General features: G+C 38.7%; 1 protein-coding gene across 1 annotated transcript in view; it reads right to left on the bottom strand.

The window, feature by feature from the left end:
- Positions 1–11,825, bottom strand: part of CRYBG3 (crystallin beta-gamma domain containing 3) — a 71,606-nt gene extending 59,781 nt beyond the window's left edge. The window contains exons 1-2 of the mRNA XM_048492761.1: positions 11,519–11,825; positions 2,428–2,503 (exon numbers count right to left, since the gene is read on the bottom strand). Coding sequence (XP_048348718.1) covers positions 2,428–2,503; positions 11,519–11,652 — 210 coding nt within the window. The 5' untranslated portion in view covers positions 11,653–11,825. The remainder of the gene's footprint in view (positions 1–2,427; positions 2,504–11,518) is intronic.
- Positions 11,826–15,116: the final 3,291 nt, after the last annotated feature.

The raw sequence follows: 15,116 nt of genomic DNA, 5'->3' as shown, positions 1-15,116 counted from the left end.
GTACTTCATTAACTCCTCAAACCTGTTTCAGTTGAAGAAATATAATTGAAGCAGGCCTACTAAGTATTATTTTAAAGTAGTTTATCAGGGAGTAACAAAGGGAAAGACAACCAAAAAGGAGCTGTGGCTTTGGTGCCCGCAAGCAAAAAAGTTGCTCCTGAGGAGCAACAAATGTCCAACATGGAAGCTGCTATGACCTCAGACAGGAATGATTATCCTTAATCTCTGTAAAAGCTATCAGTTAAAATATTTATTTGTCTATTTTTACTATATGGCTATTTCCTCATCTAGCAATTAATGTAATTTTGATTCCACTAAAGAAAATGCCTGTAGTGCACAAAAGTAAGCAAAGCTTAAAACACAGGGACCACCTCCCACCTTTTTGGGAGCTAAGTGAGCTCAAAATGTTGTGAATAAAAATAGAAAGAGTTTTAAGTAAGACCTGCAGCAATTTATTCCTTGTGCTTTTTCAGTTTCTAGGTTGAGGTCTTGGCTTCCCAAACTGATCAATATTTCTTTCCCTTCTCACCTACATTAAAAAAAGAAAGACTCTTGGTCTTTTTAAATGGTGAAACCACTTTTTGCTGACACAAAATACAACTAATTGAATTATCTCGCACCAGCATCCCAAGGTAACTTGGAAAATTATGGAAACCAGTCAACTGTACCAGTGCCACTAGTCTTGGAATAACCTGTACTCTGAAACACTTATTTGCAGTATTACACAAAATTGCACAGAAATGAGGCATAATGGGAACTGTGGATGATGCATAATTCCAAAAACATTCTAACAATAAATCTTCTGCATCAGCACAAACATCACATCAGATATGAATGAAAAACCTGTTGTCAATGGTATCTGAAATGCGTGTAAGTGTAGTGTAGATAGCTGTATGCCAGAATAGTGATTAGAGTGTGAGACTGAGACCTGGTAAACCCAGGTTTGAATTCCCATTCTGCCATAGAAGCTTGTTTGGTGACCTTGAGCCAGTCAAATGCTCTCAGCATAATCTACCTCACAAGGCTGTTGTGAGAATAATATGGAGGGGAGGAGACTGATGTGAACTGCTTCAGGTCCTCATAGGGGAGAAATGCTGGGATAATTCAAGTTACATAAACAAATAATAAATAGTTGGATGCCCTGCCCCATTTTACATGTAACACCGCTGCTGATATATGCTAATATGTCAAACTGTAGCTATGATTATTAGCACACCAATTACTTCTCTTTTCCTGTTTTCTTGATCTTATCTTTTTTATTTCTCAAAGATGCAGTGAAACATCTCGTCATAATGAATTATGTGCTTGGCATAGAATAGATCAGTCTTGTATGACTTAAATTTAGTCTACCTAATTAATGAAGCTTCAACTTTGTGAGCCATATTCAGTATCCAGGCTGGCTATACAACATAACACACTCAACTCTTATTCACATTTAACTATCTGCAACACTGTAGAACAAATAGAGTTTAAAAGCAAAACAATGTCATTTATTGATGATCACTGATGACTGGGAAACTATAAAGTTTAACATGAAATTTTTGAAGCCCCATTTCTCCATTGTCCCAGTTTCTGAAGCCTCTAGGAATGCTGCCCTGTACTGCAGTCTTACAAATGCATACTCTGAGATCAGTCCCACTGTATTCAGTACAGCTTACTTTCAGGTAAATGCACAGGACTGCAGTCTTAATCACTTATTTCTTTGCAGCATTCTGTATGGGAACTGAGAGTGTAAATGAAGGTTTAGATTCCTTCTGTTAAATGAAGAGCCTTGTTCCTTTGGAGGAGAGCTCCTCAGTTAGCAGAAAGAATTGGTAAAATCCAGCCCTAACAGTGTAGGTCACTAGGACATAAAGAGAAGAAGGGAAAGCAGATAATAAGGGAAGGGAAAGTTAATAATTACACAGTGGCTGATTCCACATGGGCCAAAAACAGCAGTGTGAAAATGGTGTGAAAATGATGTAAAAGGGTTTAAAATGGTGTAAAAGGGTTTATACTGTTTTCACACCAGTTTTTGGTCCATGCGGAATCAGCCAGTGAGTTGGGAATGAAGCAATGAGGAATCTGACATTCTCGCTGATCCAAATGTCGGCAATAATACATTAATAAGTTTGTGAATATGCAAATGTCTAAAAAAAATTAATTACACATGTAAGTTTTATCTTGGTGGAAGTTTCACTTTATTTTGTATCATCATAACGGTGGAGTTTTTTTTGCTAATGCAATAAAGATCAGTTGATTGAAAGAGATCAAGAAAGAGTGCACTAGCTACAAAGGACATGAGTACAGAACAGACTATTCTAAAACTTTTTAAAAGGCACTCCAAAGTAACAGATTCCTGCACACCCTTTCTGCAATGGCTTTTTCAAATCCTTAATGTTTAGTAACTCTGCAGTCAATCAGTACTGTCTGCTTTAAGAGTAATACCTTTGCCAGGTCTGGGAGGTTACTTTCCTTTCTCTGACATGCCACACTGGTAGATTCATTTTCCTTAACTTCAAAGCTGAAAAAAGCAGAGAAGTAAAATTGAGTTATTTTTAATTGATTTGAAGCCGTTATGATACTAAGCACAGGGACCAGATCCCCTTTCTTTTATTTTACCATTTCAGCCAATATGACATTTCCTCTGACTGTACAGTTTCCACATCTGGGTCAAACCACTTTCTACTTGGCCTTTGCATCCTAATCTGGGGCTTTTTATTTATGCATTTTTTCTGCTAGCAAACACTTCCCAATGTTTGGCATAATGATGCTGCACATGTTTTCAAACTTCCACATGCAAAGCATTTATGAACATGCAGTTTTCTTGCAGTATGTACATACATGGGGAAAAGCTGTTATTGGACATGGCTTTACCATACATGTGCACCTGCTGGACACACAAAAAAGCAACACACAGAATCAGCATACGTTACAATTTACATGGGCTTCACATTAATTTCATGCTAAAATTCAGAGTTGAATGATGTTTAAGGATAACATACAAAGACTGACATTCAGCTACAAGGACATTTGAGAATGTTTCCTTGCCTAGATTACACTGGCAAATGACTACTGGAGAACAAGTTCCACCTTTCTCCATTGTAAATAATTACATCAGTAATTAGTTGAATTTTTCAAAGGAGTTTCACTCTTCTAACATGCGCACTAGAATGAAAGTACATCTATCAAGCAATTTAATTAAAATCCCTTCCATTCTTATTCGCTCACATCACATTTAATACATCAGTCCTGCTTCTGCTATTACATACAAACATAGAGCCCAATTATATGAGTGGTTCTCAGGGTCCTGTTCACGTGAATGGAGCTTGTGCTAGAAAACTACACTGAGAACTGGACTGTGAAGTAGTACACAGTGGCTGCAATCAAAATCTGTCACATGTACTTTAAATCCTACTAAACAAAACGGGATTAAAGTGCATACAAATTAATGCATTTTGGCCATTATTTTTATAGGCTCAAGGGGTGTTACATGACTCTCCTAATATGTAAACAGATTGTTATACATGTAAGCTTTATTTATTGATTTAATTCATTTAAATCCTGCCATTCTACACAGTGGGGACCCAAAGCAGCTTATGGCATTCTCCTCGCCTCCAAATTATCCTCACAGCAACCCTGTGAGGTTGGCTAGGCTAAGAAAGTGAAACTAGCCCATAGTCACCCAGCAAACTTCCAATGGCACGAGTGGGAATTTTAACATACTACTAGTCTGACAGTCTAAACTACCACATATACCATCTTTTTACCGATTTCTCTTCATAGATAAAATAATTACCAGGTTGTTTATTCCCAGAAACATAAGTCTACCTTTCAGAGCATAAAAAGACTGTATCTACTTATGCCAAATTGTATTTAGACTCTGAGTACAGAGAGTTCATTCTAGATTATCACTGTCAGTACTGAAAAATGTTACAATTCACTGCTTCTTTCACAGAATGTTCTACATATACAACCTCTGCAAATACTGGAATAAGATTGTATTTCAAGGAGAAAATAGGGATATTTATTTCTGCTCTCAGATATGAACAAAACCTCACTCAACAGTGAGGAAAAAAAATCCCAAAAGAACAGCTAATTTGACACATTGTAAGTGCAGCACTGTTTCACGAAAGTTTTTCTATTCACAAGGAACCATTTTAAACATGGGCATTCCTGCAAGGCAGTATATAAGCAAAAGAACCTGCAAGTGCGCTGCCTCAGATTCTTACTGATGATGCTGTATTGCTGTAAAGTCATTTGTTACCTACTTTTATTATATCTTAATTAGAAAAGCAGAACGATTACTATAAGGATAGTATAAGCAAAAGAACCCGAGGGACTGCCTCAGGTTCTTACTGATGTATTGCTGTAAAGTCATTTGTTGCCTACTTGTATTACATCTCAATTAGAAGAGCAGAAATATTACTAGAAAGATGAGCATGCATCTTCCACAGCAGGGATTACCAACTTTTTCAGAACTTGAAACCACAACTGTGAAGTCAGAGGGTTACAGGCAATTTGCATTTTTGTTTAATATGGATACCACTTCTATGAACATGGAAAGTGCCAAACCTCTCAGTTGCAATATTCTGAAATTATTCGAAGTCTGATCTGTATTTCTTGCATTTCATTTAAATAATATCAGCTTCTTAATGTAAATACTAAGGTTACGGAAAACTGTAAAATCCGACAACTATTTTCAATCTAGATACACTGGAATCATCATGAATTATACAAGCAATTCAGTCTCATAATAGGTAGATATTTTCTAACTTTCTCTCTAAAACATGCACACAAGTGCAAAATTAAATTTTCAAAGGCTGCCCTAAACATTCAGCCAAGTGCACTTTCCTATCTTTGTTCTCTATAACAATCTCTTGGAAGCATAAAGGGAAAAAAAGCCCATCCCCTCTCTTCCGCTATTTAACCACCCCACCCACGTTGTGTACACAAAATCTGTTTGCAGAGCTGAGTACAAATGCTTGGAACTTAGAAGGAAACTGAGTACAGGCAAGACAATACAGATGTACTGGTTTTAGTAATATGGGTGGGTGGGTACAGAAGGAGTAATCCAAGGACTATAGGGACCAGATTTGTAATATGGGTGGGTGGGTACAGAAGGAGTAATCCAAGGACTATAGGGACCAGATTTGGGCATTTCAAGACTAATTTCAATACTATTTCATGACTAATACTAGAAATTGATCTTGTATTTAACTTTGCTAATTACTGCACTAAACATGTCAGTGTCCCAAGTTAAGTACATAAACAGGAAAGGACCAAGAATGACAGGGAACAACAAACATAAGGGAGAAAATTCAAAGATCTGGAGATGGGTCAAGAATGACACATATATACGCTTCCTCAAATGTCTAATGGAAATCTGCTGTTGGAAGCACTCATCCTATATTAAGTCGGTTCTGAAATATTCTGCAAAACACTCCCTACAATAATTTAAGTCTTTTGATTTTAGAAACCAATTCATAAGTTCAAGTCACCCAAAAACAATATGCCAAAGATAAAAATTAATTAATGCTGAGGGTAATAAGCTCCTTTTGCCATTTGTGCAGAACTGAATTTCACCAGAACTATCAGCTACAGTGTTACAGATTTTAAAGGAAAAGTTCTTCAAGCATGTTCTTTAGGATTATTTGAATGTCTATGAAATGTTTCTCATAGTGTTTCCTTTGATCTTTTAGTCATTTGTTATTTTTTTGTACTAAATATATCTTGTACTTGGTGTTTCACTTTTGGACTCATGCTCAGACATTACACCACACTTTTTCCCCACTTCTCCAGTTCCAAAACTTAATGATAAACAGAACAAATGGTTATTTCACAAGCAATGTTGGTTAAACTTGGTCTTAAAGGGACTGGGGAAAAGAGAACTAAAGAAAATGAAAACACATTCCTTAAGTAGTTGCACATTAACACACAGAACAGCAGATGTCCAGGCAGAGACTATGAACTAAGTTTTGCGTTACAGAGAGTAAACTACAGAGCTTTGAGAAAAGAGGTGTTATGTCAAGTTGCAACTGACTTATACTGACTCCTTAAGGTTTTCACCACACTGTTTACGGCTGTCCTACTGCAATGTAGCAGGAATTAGTAAGTAATGTACAGTTTCTATATTCATAGCTATTTGGTCAAGTTTCCATGTACCGGTAACCTATTTATCAATACACTATATGAAAGGTGCATATGAATTACCTTCCCAGACATATCACACATATAATCTGCATTAATTTACTGGGAGTGAAACTAGTGTATGTATAGAGATAATGCTTGCCATGTAATATGTATAGTTGCCCTAAGGCTGGAACGCACTAGCAGTGGCTCCAGGCTATGCAAGCCCTTCCTAGACTACAGGAAAAAAGAAGGATAAGCACACAGAGGATCAGCTTCCTATTTTTTAAAGAACATCAATCTCTGACCCTGAAAAAAATATTTTAAAATATTAAATACCAGATTATTTTTGTTAATTTATGCTTTACATACTGCTGTTCATTTTACCTGGAATTAAATGGTTCTCCCTATAATAGAAGGAATACACATCTGAAAATCTACTTATCTATGCTTTCAGCACTGAAATCATCAAGTCTGATTAACATTTAATCATTGCTAGGAGCATTCTGAAGAGTAAAAAAAAGTGAACACCATCATTCAAAACCTCAGAATTACACAAAACTGATATGGAACCTTTTAAAAACCTCCCTCCAAATTTCATTTCTAATGCTAAAAATATTATTGAGCAATATTATTCAAAACAAACAATCTGCATCATATAGGAATAGAAGACTTTATTTGTGCAGACAGCTTTGAGCATCAGGATTATTGAAGATTACACTATTTTTCCTTCTAGCATCTGCCAAGCACAATATTAATACAAGTTATGCATTAGACAAATAGGTCAGATGAGGTTTTTACAATATGCTTTTCAAATTATAAATAATGTTTCTGGTATGTGAATACTGTGCACATTTTGTAGTGTTTAGCTTTTACCACAAATAAATAAATAAATAAAACAAAGCAATAACTTCAAAGTAAAGAGGTATGTAAAGATGCAAAATGTCCAGCAGTTTTGAAGCAATGAGGAAAAGGCTAAAAAACCTAAAATACATGTAATGTGCTACACTTATTTTACTGGTTTAACAACACAGAAGGTGCAATTTATAAAACTTAACATGTAAAATTGTATTATTTGTCATATTTATGAAATATAACAATGTTCTATAAGCAAAACTACAAACATTACCAATACTAGAAAATGAATGCTTCAAACTGCTGGATTATAGTTGCATATTGCCTCAGCTTTTACCACCTTGAAAAGTTCAAGATCCTTCCCTCATTTATAATAAGTATTATTTGTACAGGAAAAAATCTTATATATTCACAATAGGATGACAAGCATATTTGAATATTGAGTTAAATAATAAATTATTATTGCCAAATATAAACATAGGACACTGTGAATAAGTCCTACATTTGTATTCATATGACTTTTTAAAAGACTCAATCATGAATTAAGTAAAACAACAATAATCTGTTGTAAGGAAGCTTATGTGTACAGGTAGAGAGATCTGACAAGGCAGGAGAAGACTAACCAAAGCCCCTCCCCATGCAATAATAACAGGAGTCAACTCAAATTCCCATGTACTTTCATCAAGGTCCATGAAATGTCCCATTTGTCTATGTGTAATTCTCAGGCTACAAGAAAGACATCCAGCAACTAAGGCTAGTGCACATGTTAGCCAAAGGCCATACACGAATGGTACATTTATTTATTTAAAACACTTTTATGCCATCTTTCTAACCTATCAGCATCCACAAGGCAGCAAATATATATGAACAAAGCATTAAAATAAAACTAGACTGAACTATTCTGTTCTACAGATGGATTACCATTGTTAGCATTTATATGACACATCTATGTCTGTGACTTTCACTCATTTGTATTCCATTTTCCTCTAAGGCATTCAATGGCTTGGGAGTCAGAAGTACCTCTTTGACACGCTAACTGTGGCTCTTCAAAGCACTGTTCCTCAAAGTGGCAACTGCCCCATGTTTCAGAAGGGTAGGAAAGGTCTTGCCAGATAAGACTTTAGCAGGTTACTCTCACCTTGAAACAGGTGGAGGAACAGGTATGTTGCAAGCCTCCTTGATATGCAGCCCTCATGACAGATGGAAGTAAATGTGGTTCTTTCAATTGTGACAGAAATTCTCTGAAAGCCACTGCTCTGAATAATGCAGCATGACCTAAGTTGAAATCTACCAGATGGCAATTTGTAGAACTCAATTAAAAACTGACAGTTTCCTGCATCCAAACAGTTCACTATCCAAAGTTCTCAATAGGGAAAACAGAGAAAGAGCCAATGCGAGCAAGACAGGAATATGGTTATTTAAATGCAGTAGTAACCTTAATAAAATCAGTGCATTACTTAAAATACCCGATTACAACATTATTTGGAACTCTATTCTATTAAGGTATTTTCAGAAGATAACTGTGTTGGTCTGTAGTAGAACAGCTCAATTCAAGTCAGGTAGGACTTTAGTGACCAACATGATTTTGAGTGTATGAGCTTTTGATACTCAAAACTCCCTTTGTCAAATGTTGGTCTTGGTCACTAAGGTTCTACTAGACTCAAAATCATAACTATTCTATGAAGAATTAAATATATAACTGGTATTTAAAAACCGATAGTAATATACAAATTCTTATTCCATTTCTAATACTTTTAAAATTACATTGTCACATGTACTTTTGATCAAAGTCACACATAAATACACATCAGACATACTCTTACTAGTATAAAAACAGAGCTAAAGAATGTGACAATTGTTCACCACATCCTAAAGTTACAGTTTCACAGGATTGCTATGGGCACACTGACATTGCATGTATTCGATTAACACTTCCCTTGTTAACTCAAAACTTTCAGCAGGTATGGGTTTCAGCACTCCACTGTGCTCCTCCAAATAGATTCATAGTGAGCTACATTTTATCTATGAAAACTACAGTCAGAAACCCACAAGGGAGCAATGCACAGTAGATGTCAGATTTCTTGTATTTATAGCAATAAGATATATAGCTCAATCTTACAAGGAATATCTGCAGGTACAGCTGATATAGATGTGCATTGTGCAGCTGCAGGTACAGCTGATATAGATGTGCGTACCATCCCTGGTATGTTTCTTGCTGATGGGGATGTGCCACTGGTAACATTCAATAAAGTTCAATGCCAGGTGCATTGAAACCAATGACCAGTGTTAATAATGTTTTTAAAAATCATTTTAAATTTTAACTATGCCAATGCAGTTTGTCATGGGTTTCCAAGGAATATCTAGCATTTCCCTTCACTTTTCCATAATAGAAAGATGTACAGTGGACCCTGCATTCTTTCCAAATAAGTGAGTTAACTGAGCTGCAACAAATGCTTATTTCCATCTTCACTTGCCTAGAGGATAGCTCTCTATTTTGACCTGGCCACATGGATATATGGCCCCTTCCGCACCCGCAAAATAATGCGTTTTCAAACCACTTTCACAACTGTTTGCAAGTGGATTTTGCCATTCCGCACAGCTTCAAAGAGCACTGAAAGCAGTTTGAAAGTGCATTGTTATGCATGTGTGGAATGAGCCCATGCCATGGTAACCTCAGGGTTAGTCTATTATAACATTCTCTGCTTGGGCCTGCTCATGACAACAATTTAGAAACTCTTGCTTGTATAGACTGCCACAACCCACTTACAGTCAGAAGCTGGGTTGAATATGCATCTAACATCTATTCTTATGTCACGATTCATTCAATTCAAGGTCTTATAACCCACCTATCTACAGGACCACCATTCTCAAAATGTTTCATGAAGACAGATTCACTCATCTGAACAACACATTTTTAAGGTGCCAGCCTGCAAAAGATGGTGGTTGATGAAAACAGAAATCTGTATTGGAGTTTTCTTTGTTGTGACCTCCACCTGGTGTAAATGGCCTGCCTGATAATGTCAGGAAGGCATTCACATGTGTCATTCCACAGAACACATTCCATAGAACTGTTCATAAGGACACTTTTTAAAATAAAGGAAAAGGATTTCAGTTTAGTGCTCAAAAGTTTGGAACGTTTCCCCCCCTTTCTGCCCTCTCAGATTGCATTGTTTACTGGATTACTATACTGTTTTATGTCAGCATTCTCTTTGCAAAATACAGTTTTATTGCATGAATTACATTGATTTTATTGCATTGTTTTATCATTCTGTTATTAGCCTTGTGTCTTAACAAGAAAGACAGAGAGTAAGCAAATAAAGTGGATTTTGGTTTCCAAACTATCTGTGGTGTTACAATATTGGTGAATGCAATTTTCAGTAATATGATAAAGTATTCTGCAGTATGTGATATTTTGGTGGCTTTGTCTAGTAGCTTTGTAGTAGTATTATGTTCATTCAGGATCTCCAGGAAGAATATAAAGAAGAGGAAGCAATCAGTAATCAATCATTAAGAAAGTTTCAGCTTTCCCATATGTAAGTTTCAGCAACAACTTAAAGTTGCAGCAGCAGTTTACCCAAGTCTTAAGCCTGCTCCTCTTCCCCAAATATCTCCCAGAAGGAGGGAAGGGAGAAGATAGCATATGTGCTGCTGTAGAATCTTCACTGAATTGATGCTCGCTGCAATCACTTCCAAACTTTTAAACCCAGTTTAATTTGAACACTGCTATTCATTATAAACTGAAGTATCATAAAAACATAAAAATGTTATTCACCATGGTCTCTCTCTAGTTCAATTTCTTTGGCTATCAGAACTGACACTGACTTTGACATATTTGTAAGTGACACTTAAACAAGTAATGTTGGGAAGTGGAGTTTGTAAAGCCTTCGGACTACAAATTCCAATCCTGTTAGTGTACTGGAGCAAAAATAAACAGCCTTGTGACACCTCAAACAAATTTCTATTCTAACATAAATGTTCATGAACTTGAGCCACATAAGAGGCATTAAGTAGATCCACCTCAGCAAACATTTAGGTAGGAAGGTTATAGAGAAAAGAAACCGCAGGTCTTCACCCATTCAGATACACTTGATCAAATGGTTTGCCCTACATAAAACTGCTTGAAGAATCTGAACAGACTAATACGATTTTATTTACTTCGAGAAGAGAATGATGTAAGAAACCATTATTGGACTTGTATAACCCAAGCAGAGGGCAGTCACTGTCTCTTGCAGGTTCACAAAGTTGTAAGGATTCTCCTCCAACTCTCTTGCACACCGTTTGGCTGTGATACCTCTGTTACTTCTCCACCAACGAAATACCTCCATCCTTTACTTCAGTCAGTGAGGGCGACCTCAACCTGTTCCAGCCTTTGTATCGTGAAGGGATGCAGGAGAGACAGAAAAACAGAACTGACAGAAGTCCTGGAACAAGACAATGCTGGGTTGTGTGCATGGGGGACTCAGGCGTGCGAGTCACAGAGAAGGCAAGCAAACACCGCCCAGGAGGAACCAGCGACCTGCTCCCCGCAGAACTCTTGCCGGCACTCTGCCCTTACCTGTCTGCTCCCTGACGCGGGGGGTCCGCTTTGCCCTCCTCCTCTTGCTCCTTGGATGAGCGCCTGTTAAAAAGTCGGGAGAAGCTGCTGTGCCAGGAAGAACCGGCTCTCCTCCGACTACTCCCGCCAGACATCTCCAGCGACGAATGCAGGCGGCAGCTGTCGCCCCCTTCGCCCGATTTGGTGCTGAGAAAGGGAATGCTTCCCTCTCTCGCGCCTCTGGGACAAAAGCCTCGCTCCTAAGTGCCTAGTTCATTACTGCAGCCGGGACGGCCAAGGGGAAGTGTTCGGACAGCCAGCCGCTGCCTCCCTGCTTCCTCCAGGACCGGCTGTGTGCAGTTCAGCTGCCCGCCCCGCAGGGAGGAGCCGCCGCTGCTCCTGGAGTCGCCTTCCCAAGCCGCCGGCGGCGGCGGCGGCAGCAGCAGCGCGAGCTCTGGCGCGCCTCCGCCAGGGGTTGCGCGTGACACTCCAGCCTCCTCTTCTCTCTCTCGGTTCGGCCCAGAACTTCAGGTTGGTCGGGTTTTTGACTTCCCTCCAAAGGATAAACAGAGGCCGCCAATGGGCGCGCGCTTCCTCGACGGCAACGTGGAAATGGGAGGTGGCTCCCATAGGCATGAGTTCCAGCGTTTCCTGTTTGACAAACTTAGCAAACTGAAAGCTGTCTCTTACCCGACATAAAAGCACCCCTTTACCAACTAATTGAGAGGGATTCTAATCCACATTAGTAGTGATTGCGTATATTGAACCAGGACTACTAAATAGGGTCTACTGAAATGTGATGTATATATTTGGTTGTGTTGGCTTTTAAAAATATTATCCTTCACCTATAAGATGTGCGTCTCTTCTGAAGTGTGGCGGAAGAGAGGAGGATGCAGTGTGGTCCTAAACATGTGTAGAAAAAAATGTAATAAAAAGTATTTAGGACTGTTGTTTCAAACTGTTTTTTTGACATATGAGAAGGGAGTGTGTGGGAGTTGAAACCGATACAACCATGCTAGATCGTTACATTCATACCAAAATTTACAATTTCAATATACCATATTTATTGGCATGAAAGTGTACATTGAACTTCTCTTAAAGACAATCTGAAAAGACAAACTGTAGTTGGCGCAAAATGTGGCACTCAACTTTTGAGAGCCCCTTGTTGATTAGGAAATATAGCACATCTTTTGAGCCAGCAACCATAGTTCCATAAATATGGATTTGAATAATAAAAATGAAGGGACAATGCTTTGTTCTTTTAATATAGTCCATTCCACTCTGAGACCATTGGGCTACACCAGAAGTCCCTAACTTTTTTTGTGCCTATGGCACCTTTGGAATATGGTGGTGAGTGCAACTACGAAATAGCTGACAAAAGAGATGGAGCCAGCCACAAAAGGTCAGGGATTAGCGTAGCTCTAATAGTAACTCTTCAACATGTCTTTTTAAATGAATATAGTGTTTAAGTATTTTCTTGCATACACACAGCTCATCTTCAGACATGCAATGGAGATCCTTGTGCTGTGGTGGCAGTTGCTGCTGAAGCAATTGGTGGAGGGTGGTGGTGTCAGGAAATCTGTACAATCAGTCAGGTCTCCAGTCAGATCCAATCAGAAGCCCTGCTGGGTGGAAGTTCTCCCTGGCCCTGCGCACTTTCTGAAAACACTTGGCATGCACCAAGACAGGTGTTGGTGGGCACCATGGCACACCTGGGCGCCACATTGGACATCCCTGGTCTATATGCAAAACAGAATGTGAGAGAGGTGGTGGAATTTCAGATCTCAGTCCAGTCCACTTCCCACATAAACATTTTCAGCAGTTTAAAAAAATCAGCACACCAGAGAACGAGAGGCTAAACTAGCTCTTTCCATGTGGTGTCATGGGAAACTAATGCAGAGGAACAGTGAGCAATGCAATCTCTTTCCTGTAGTCTGAAATGGAACACTCTATTTTAGCAGTTTGGTACTGTGCCCTTTCACACTACCATTTAATTCAGCCACATGTCTACAGCAGCAGGATTTAGAGTATGTTGTTAAGGTTAAACTAATGGACTTAAGTGATTTTGATTGTATGCCAGTCTTGTAGGTTGAATTACCTTGAAAGTTCTGTTTATTGTCTACCCACTATTCCTAAATTGACAGACAAGACCTGCAGTTAGGCCCACATAAGCCTACTGAAACCAATGAACTTCAATATACTAAGTCTGCATTGGACTTGGCAGGCTAATCAGCTATTGTTTCTGAGATCTGCATGAATCATGTCTGCAGTAAAAATGTATACAAATATAGAGGAACAAGGTCAGGATAGTGTGCATTATTTCATCAGGAGTAATATTTAAATGCCAACATAATCTGCATTTTAAAAAAGAAGGTTTTTTTTCCAGAAGTTGGACACAGGGAGTTCAGGAAAAACAAGTAAATATGGCAGTCTAAGGTTGTCATCCCCACTTAAATCTAGAGCCAAATTATTTTTCCTTCTTAGACTCAGGCAATGTAGGCATGCTAATCCATGCTACTATAACCTGTAGGCAATCACTGCAAAGCACTACACATGCAATTGCCCTCAAAGACACTCAAAAAACTTCAGTTCTTGTGAAATGTGGCACCAACTTTTGACTGGAGCTAACACTTATACTGACATACCTTCATTGTCTCTCTGCTTGGTTGTAAATTCAATTTAAAATGCTGCTTTCTTACTTTTAAGCCAGCATAGTGTAGTGGCTAAGAGTGGTGGACTGTAATCTGGTGAACTACTCCTTCACAGTTCTCTTAGAACCCTCTCAGTCCCACCTCCCTCATCAGGTGTCTATTGTGGGGAGAGGAAAGGAAGGAGTTTGTAAGCCACTTTAAGACTCCTTACAGTTGAGAAAAGCAGGGTATAAACCCCAAGTCATCCTCCTCCTTCTTCCTCCCTTTGTGACCTGGGGACCACACAACTTATTGTATCTCTACTCCTGAAACAACCTTATTCCTTCCAGCAGCTCTTGTTAGTGGTACCATCATGTAGGCTATTGAGAAATTTTCCTCCCCTCCCTCCAAAAGACACTCGAGGAGGTAGGTTGGAATGAGAGAGTTCTGAGAAAACTGTGACTGGCCAAAGGTCACCCAGCAGGCTTCTTGTGTGGGAGTGGGGAAACAAACTTGATTCACCAGGTTAGAGTCTAATGTGCATTTGGAGGAGTGAGGAATCAAACCAAGTTCTCCACATCAGTCCACTGCTCTTAACCACTACAACTTGCTTCTTTTGAAATTATGGACTAATTGAGGTGAAGCAATTATAATTTTAAGTACAGCACTCCAAATATATATATATATGCTGTTTTTCATAGGAAGCACATTGGATCTCATTACAGACTAAGACAGCAGAGTGTGGTGAGGGAAAGTCAAATCTTTTTCCCCTTGCACAATTTGCCTAATTTGAAGTGACCCATTGGGTCTGGTACTTGCTTAAGTGAGGACAAACATAGGGCAATTTCGCACTTACCGTGTGAACTCAAGTTCAATGTATGTTCAACCCAAGTGTTCCCCACATCCTGTGAATCTGACGTGGGTTCGTCCTGCTCTGCTCCGTTCTGCCATTAAATTTTTGACTCCACCTCTGAGATGGGGTAAACCAG

This window comes from Sphaerodactylus townsendi, linkage group LG04 (genome assembly GCF_021028975.2).
Source record: "Sphaerodactylus townsendi isolate TG3544 linkage group LG04, MPM_Stown_v2.3, whole genome shotgun sequence".
Lineage (NCBI taxonomy): Eukaryota > Metazoa > Chordata > Lepidosauria > Squamata > Sphaerodactylidae > Sphaerodactylus > Sphaerodactylus townsendi.
Note: the sequence above shows the minus strand (reverse complement) of the source record. Positions and strands in the feature narration are given on the sequence as shown.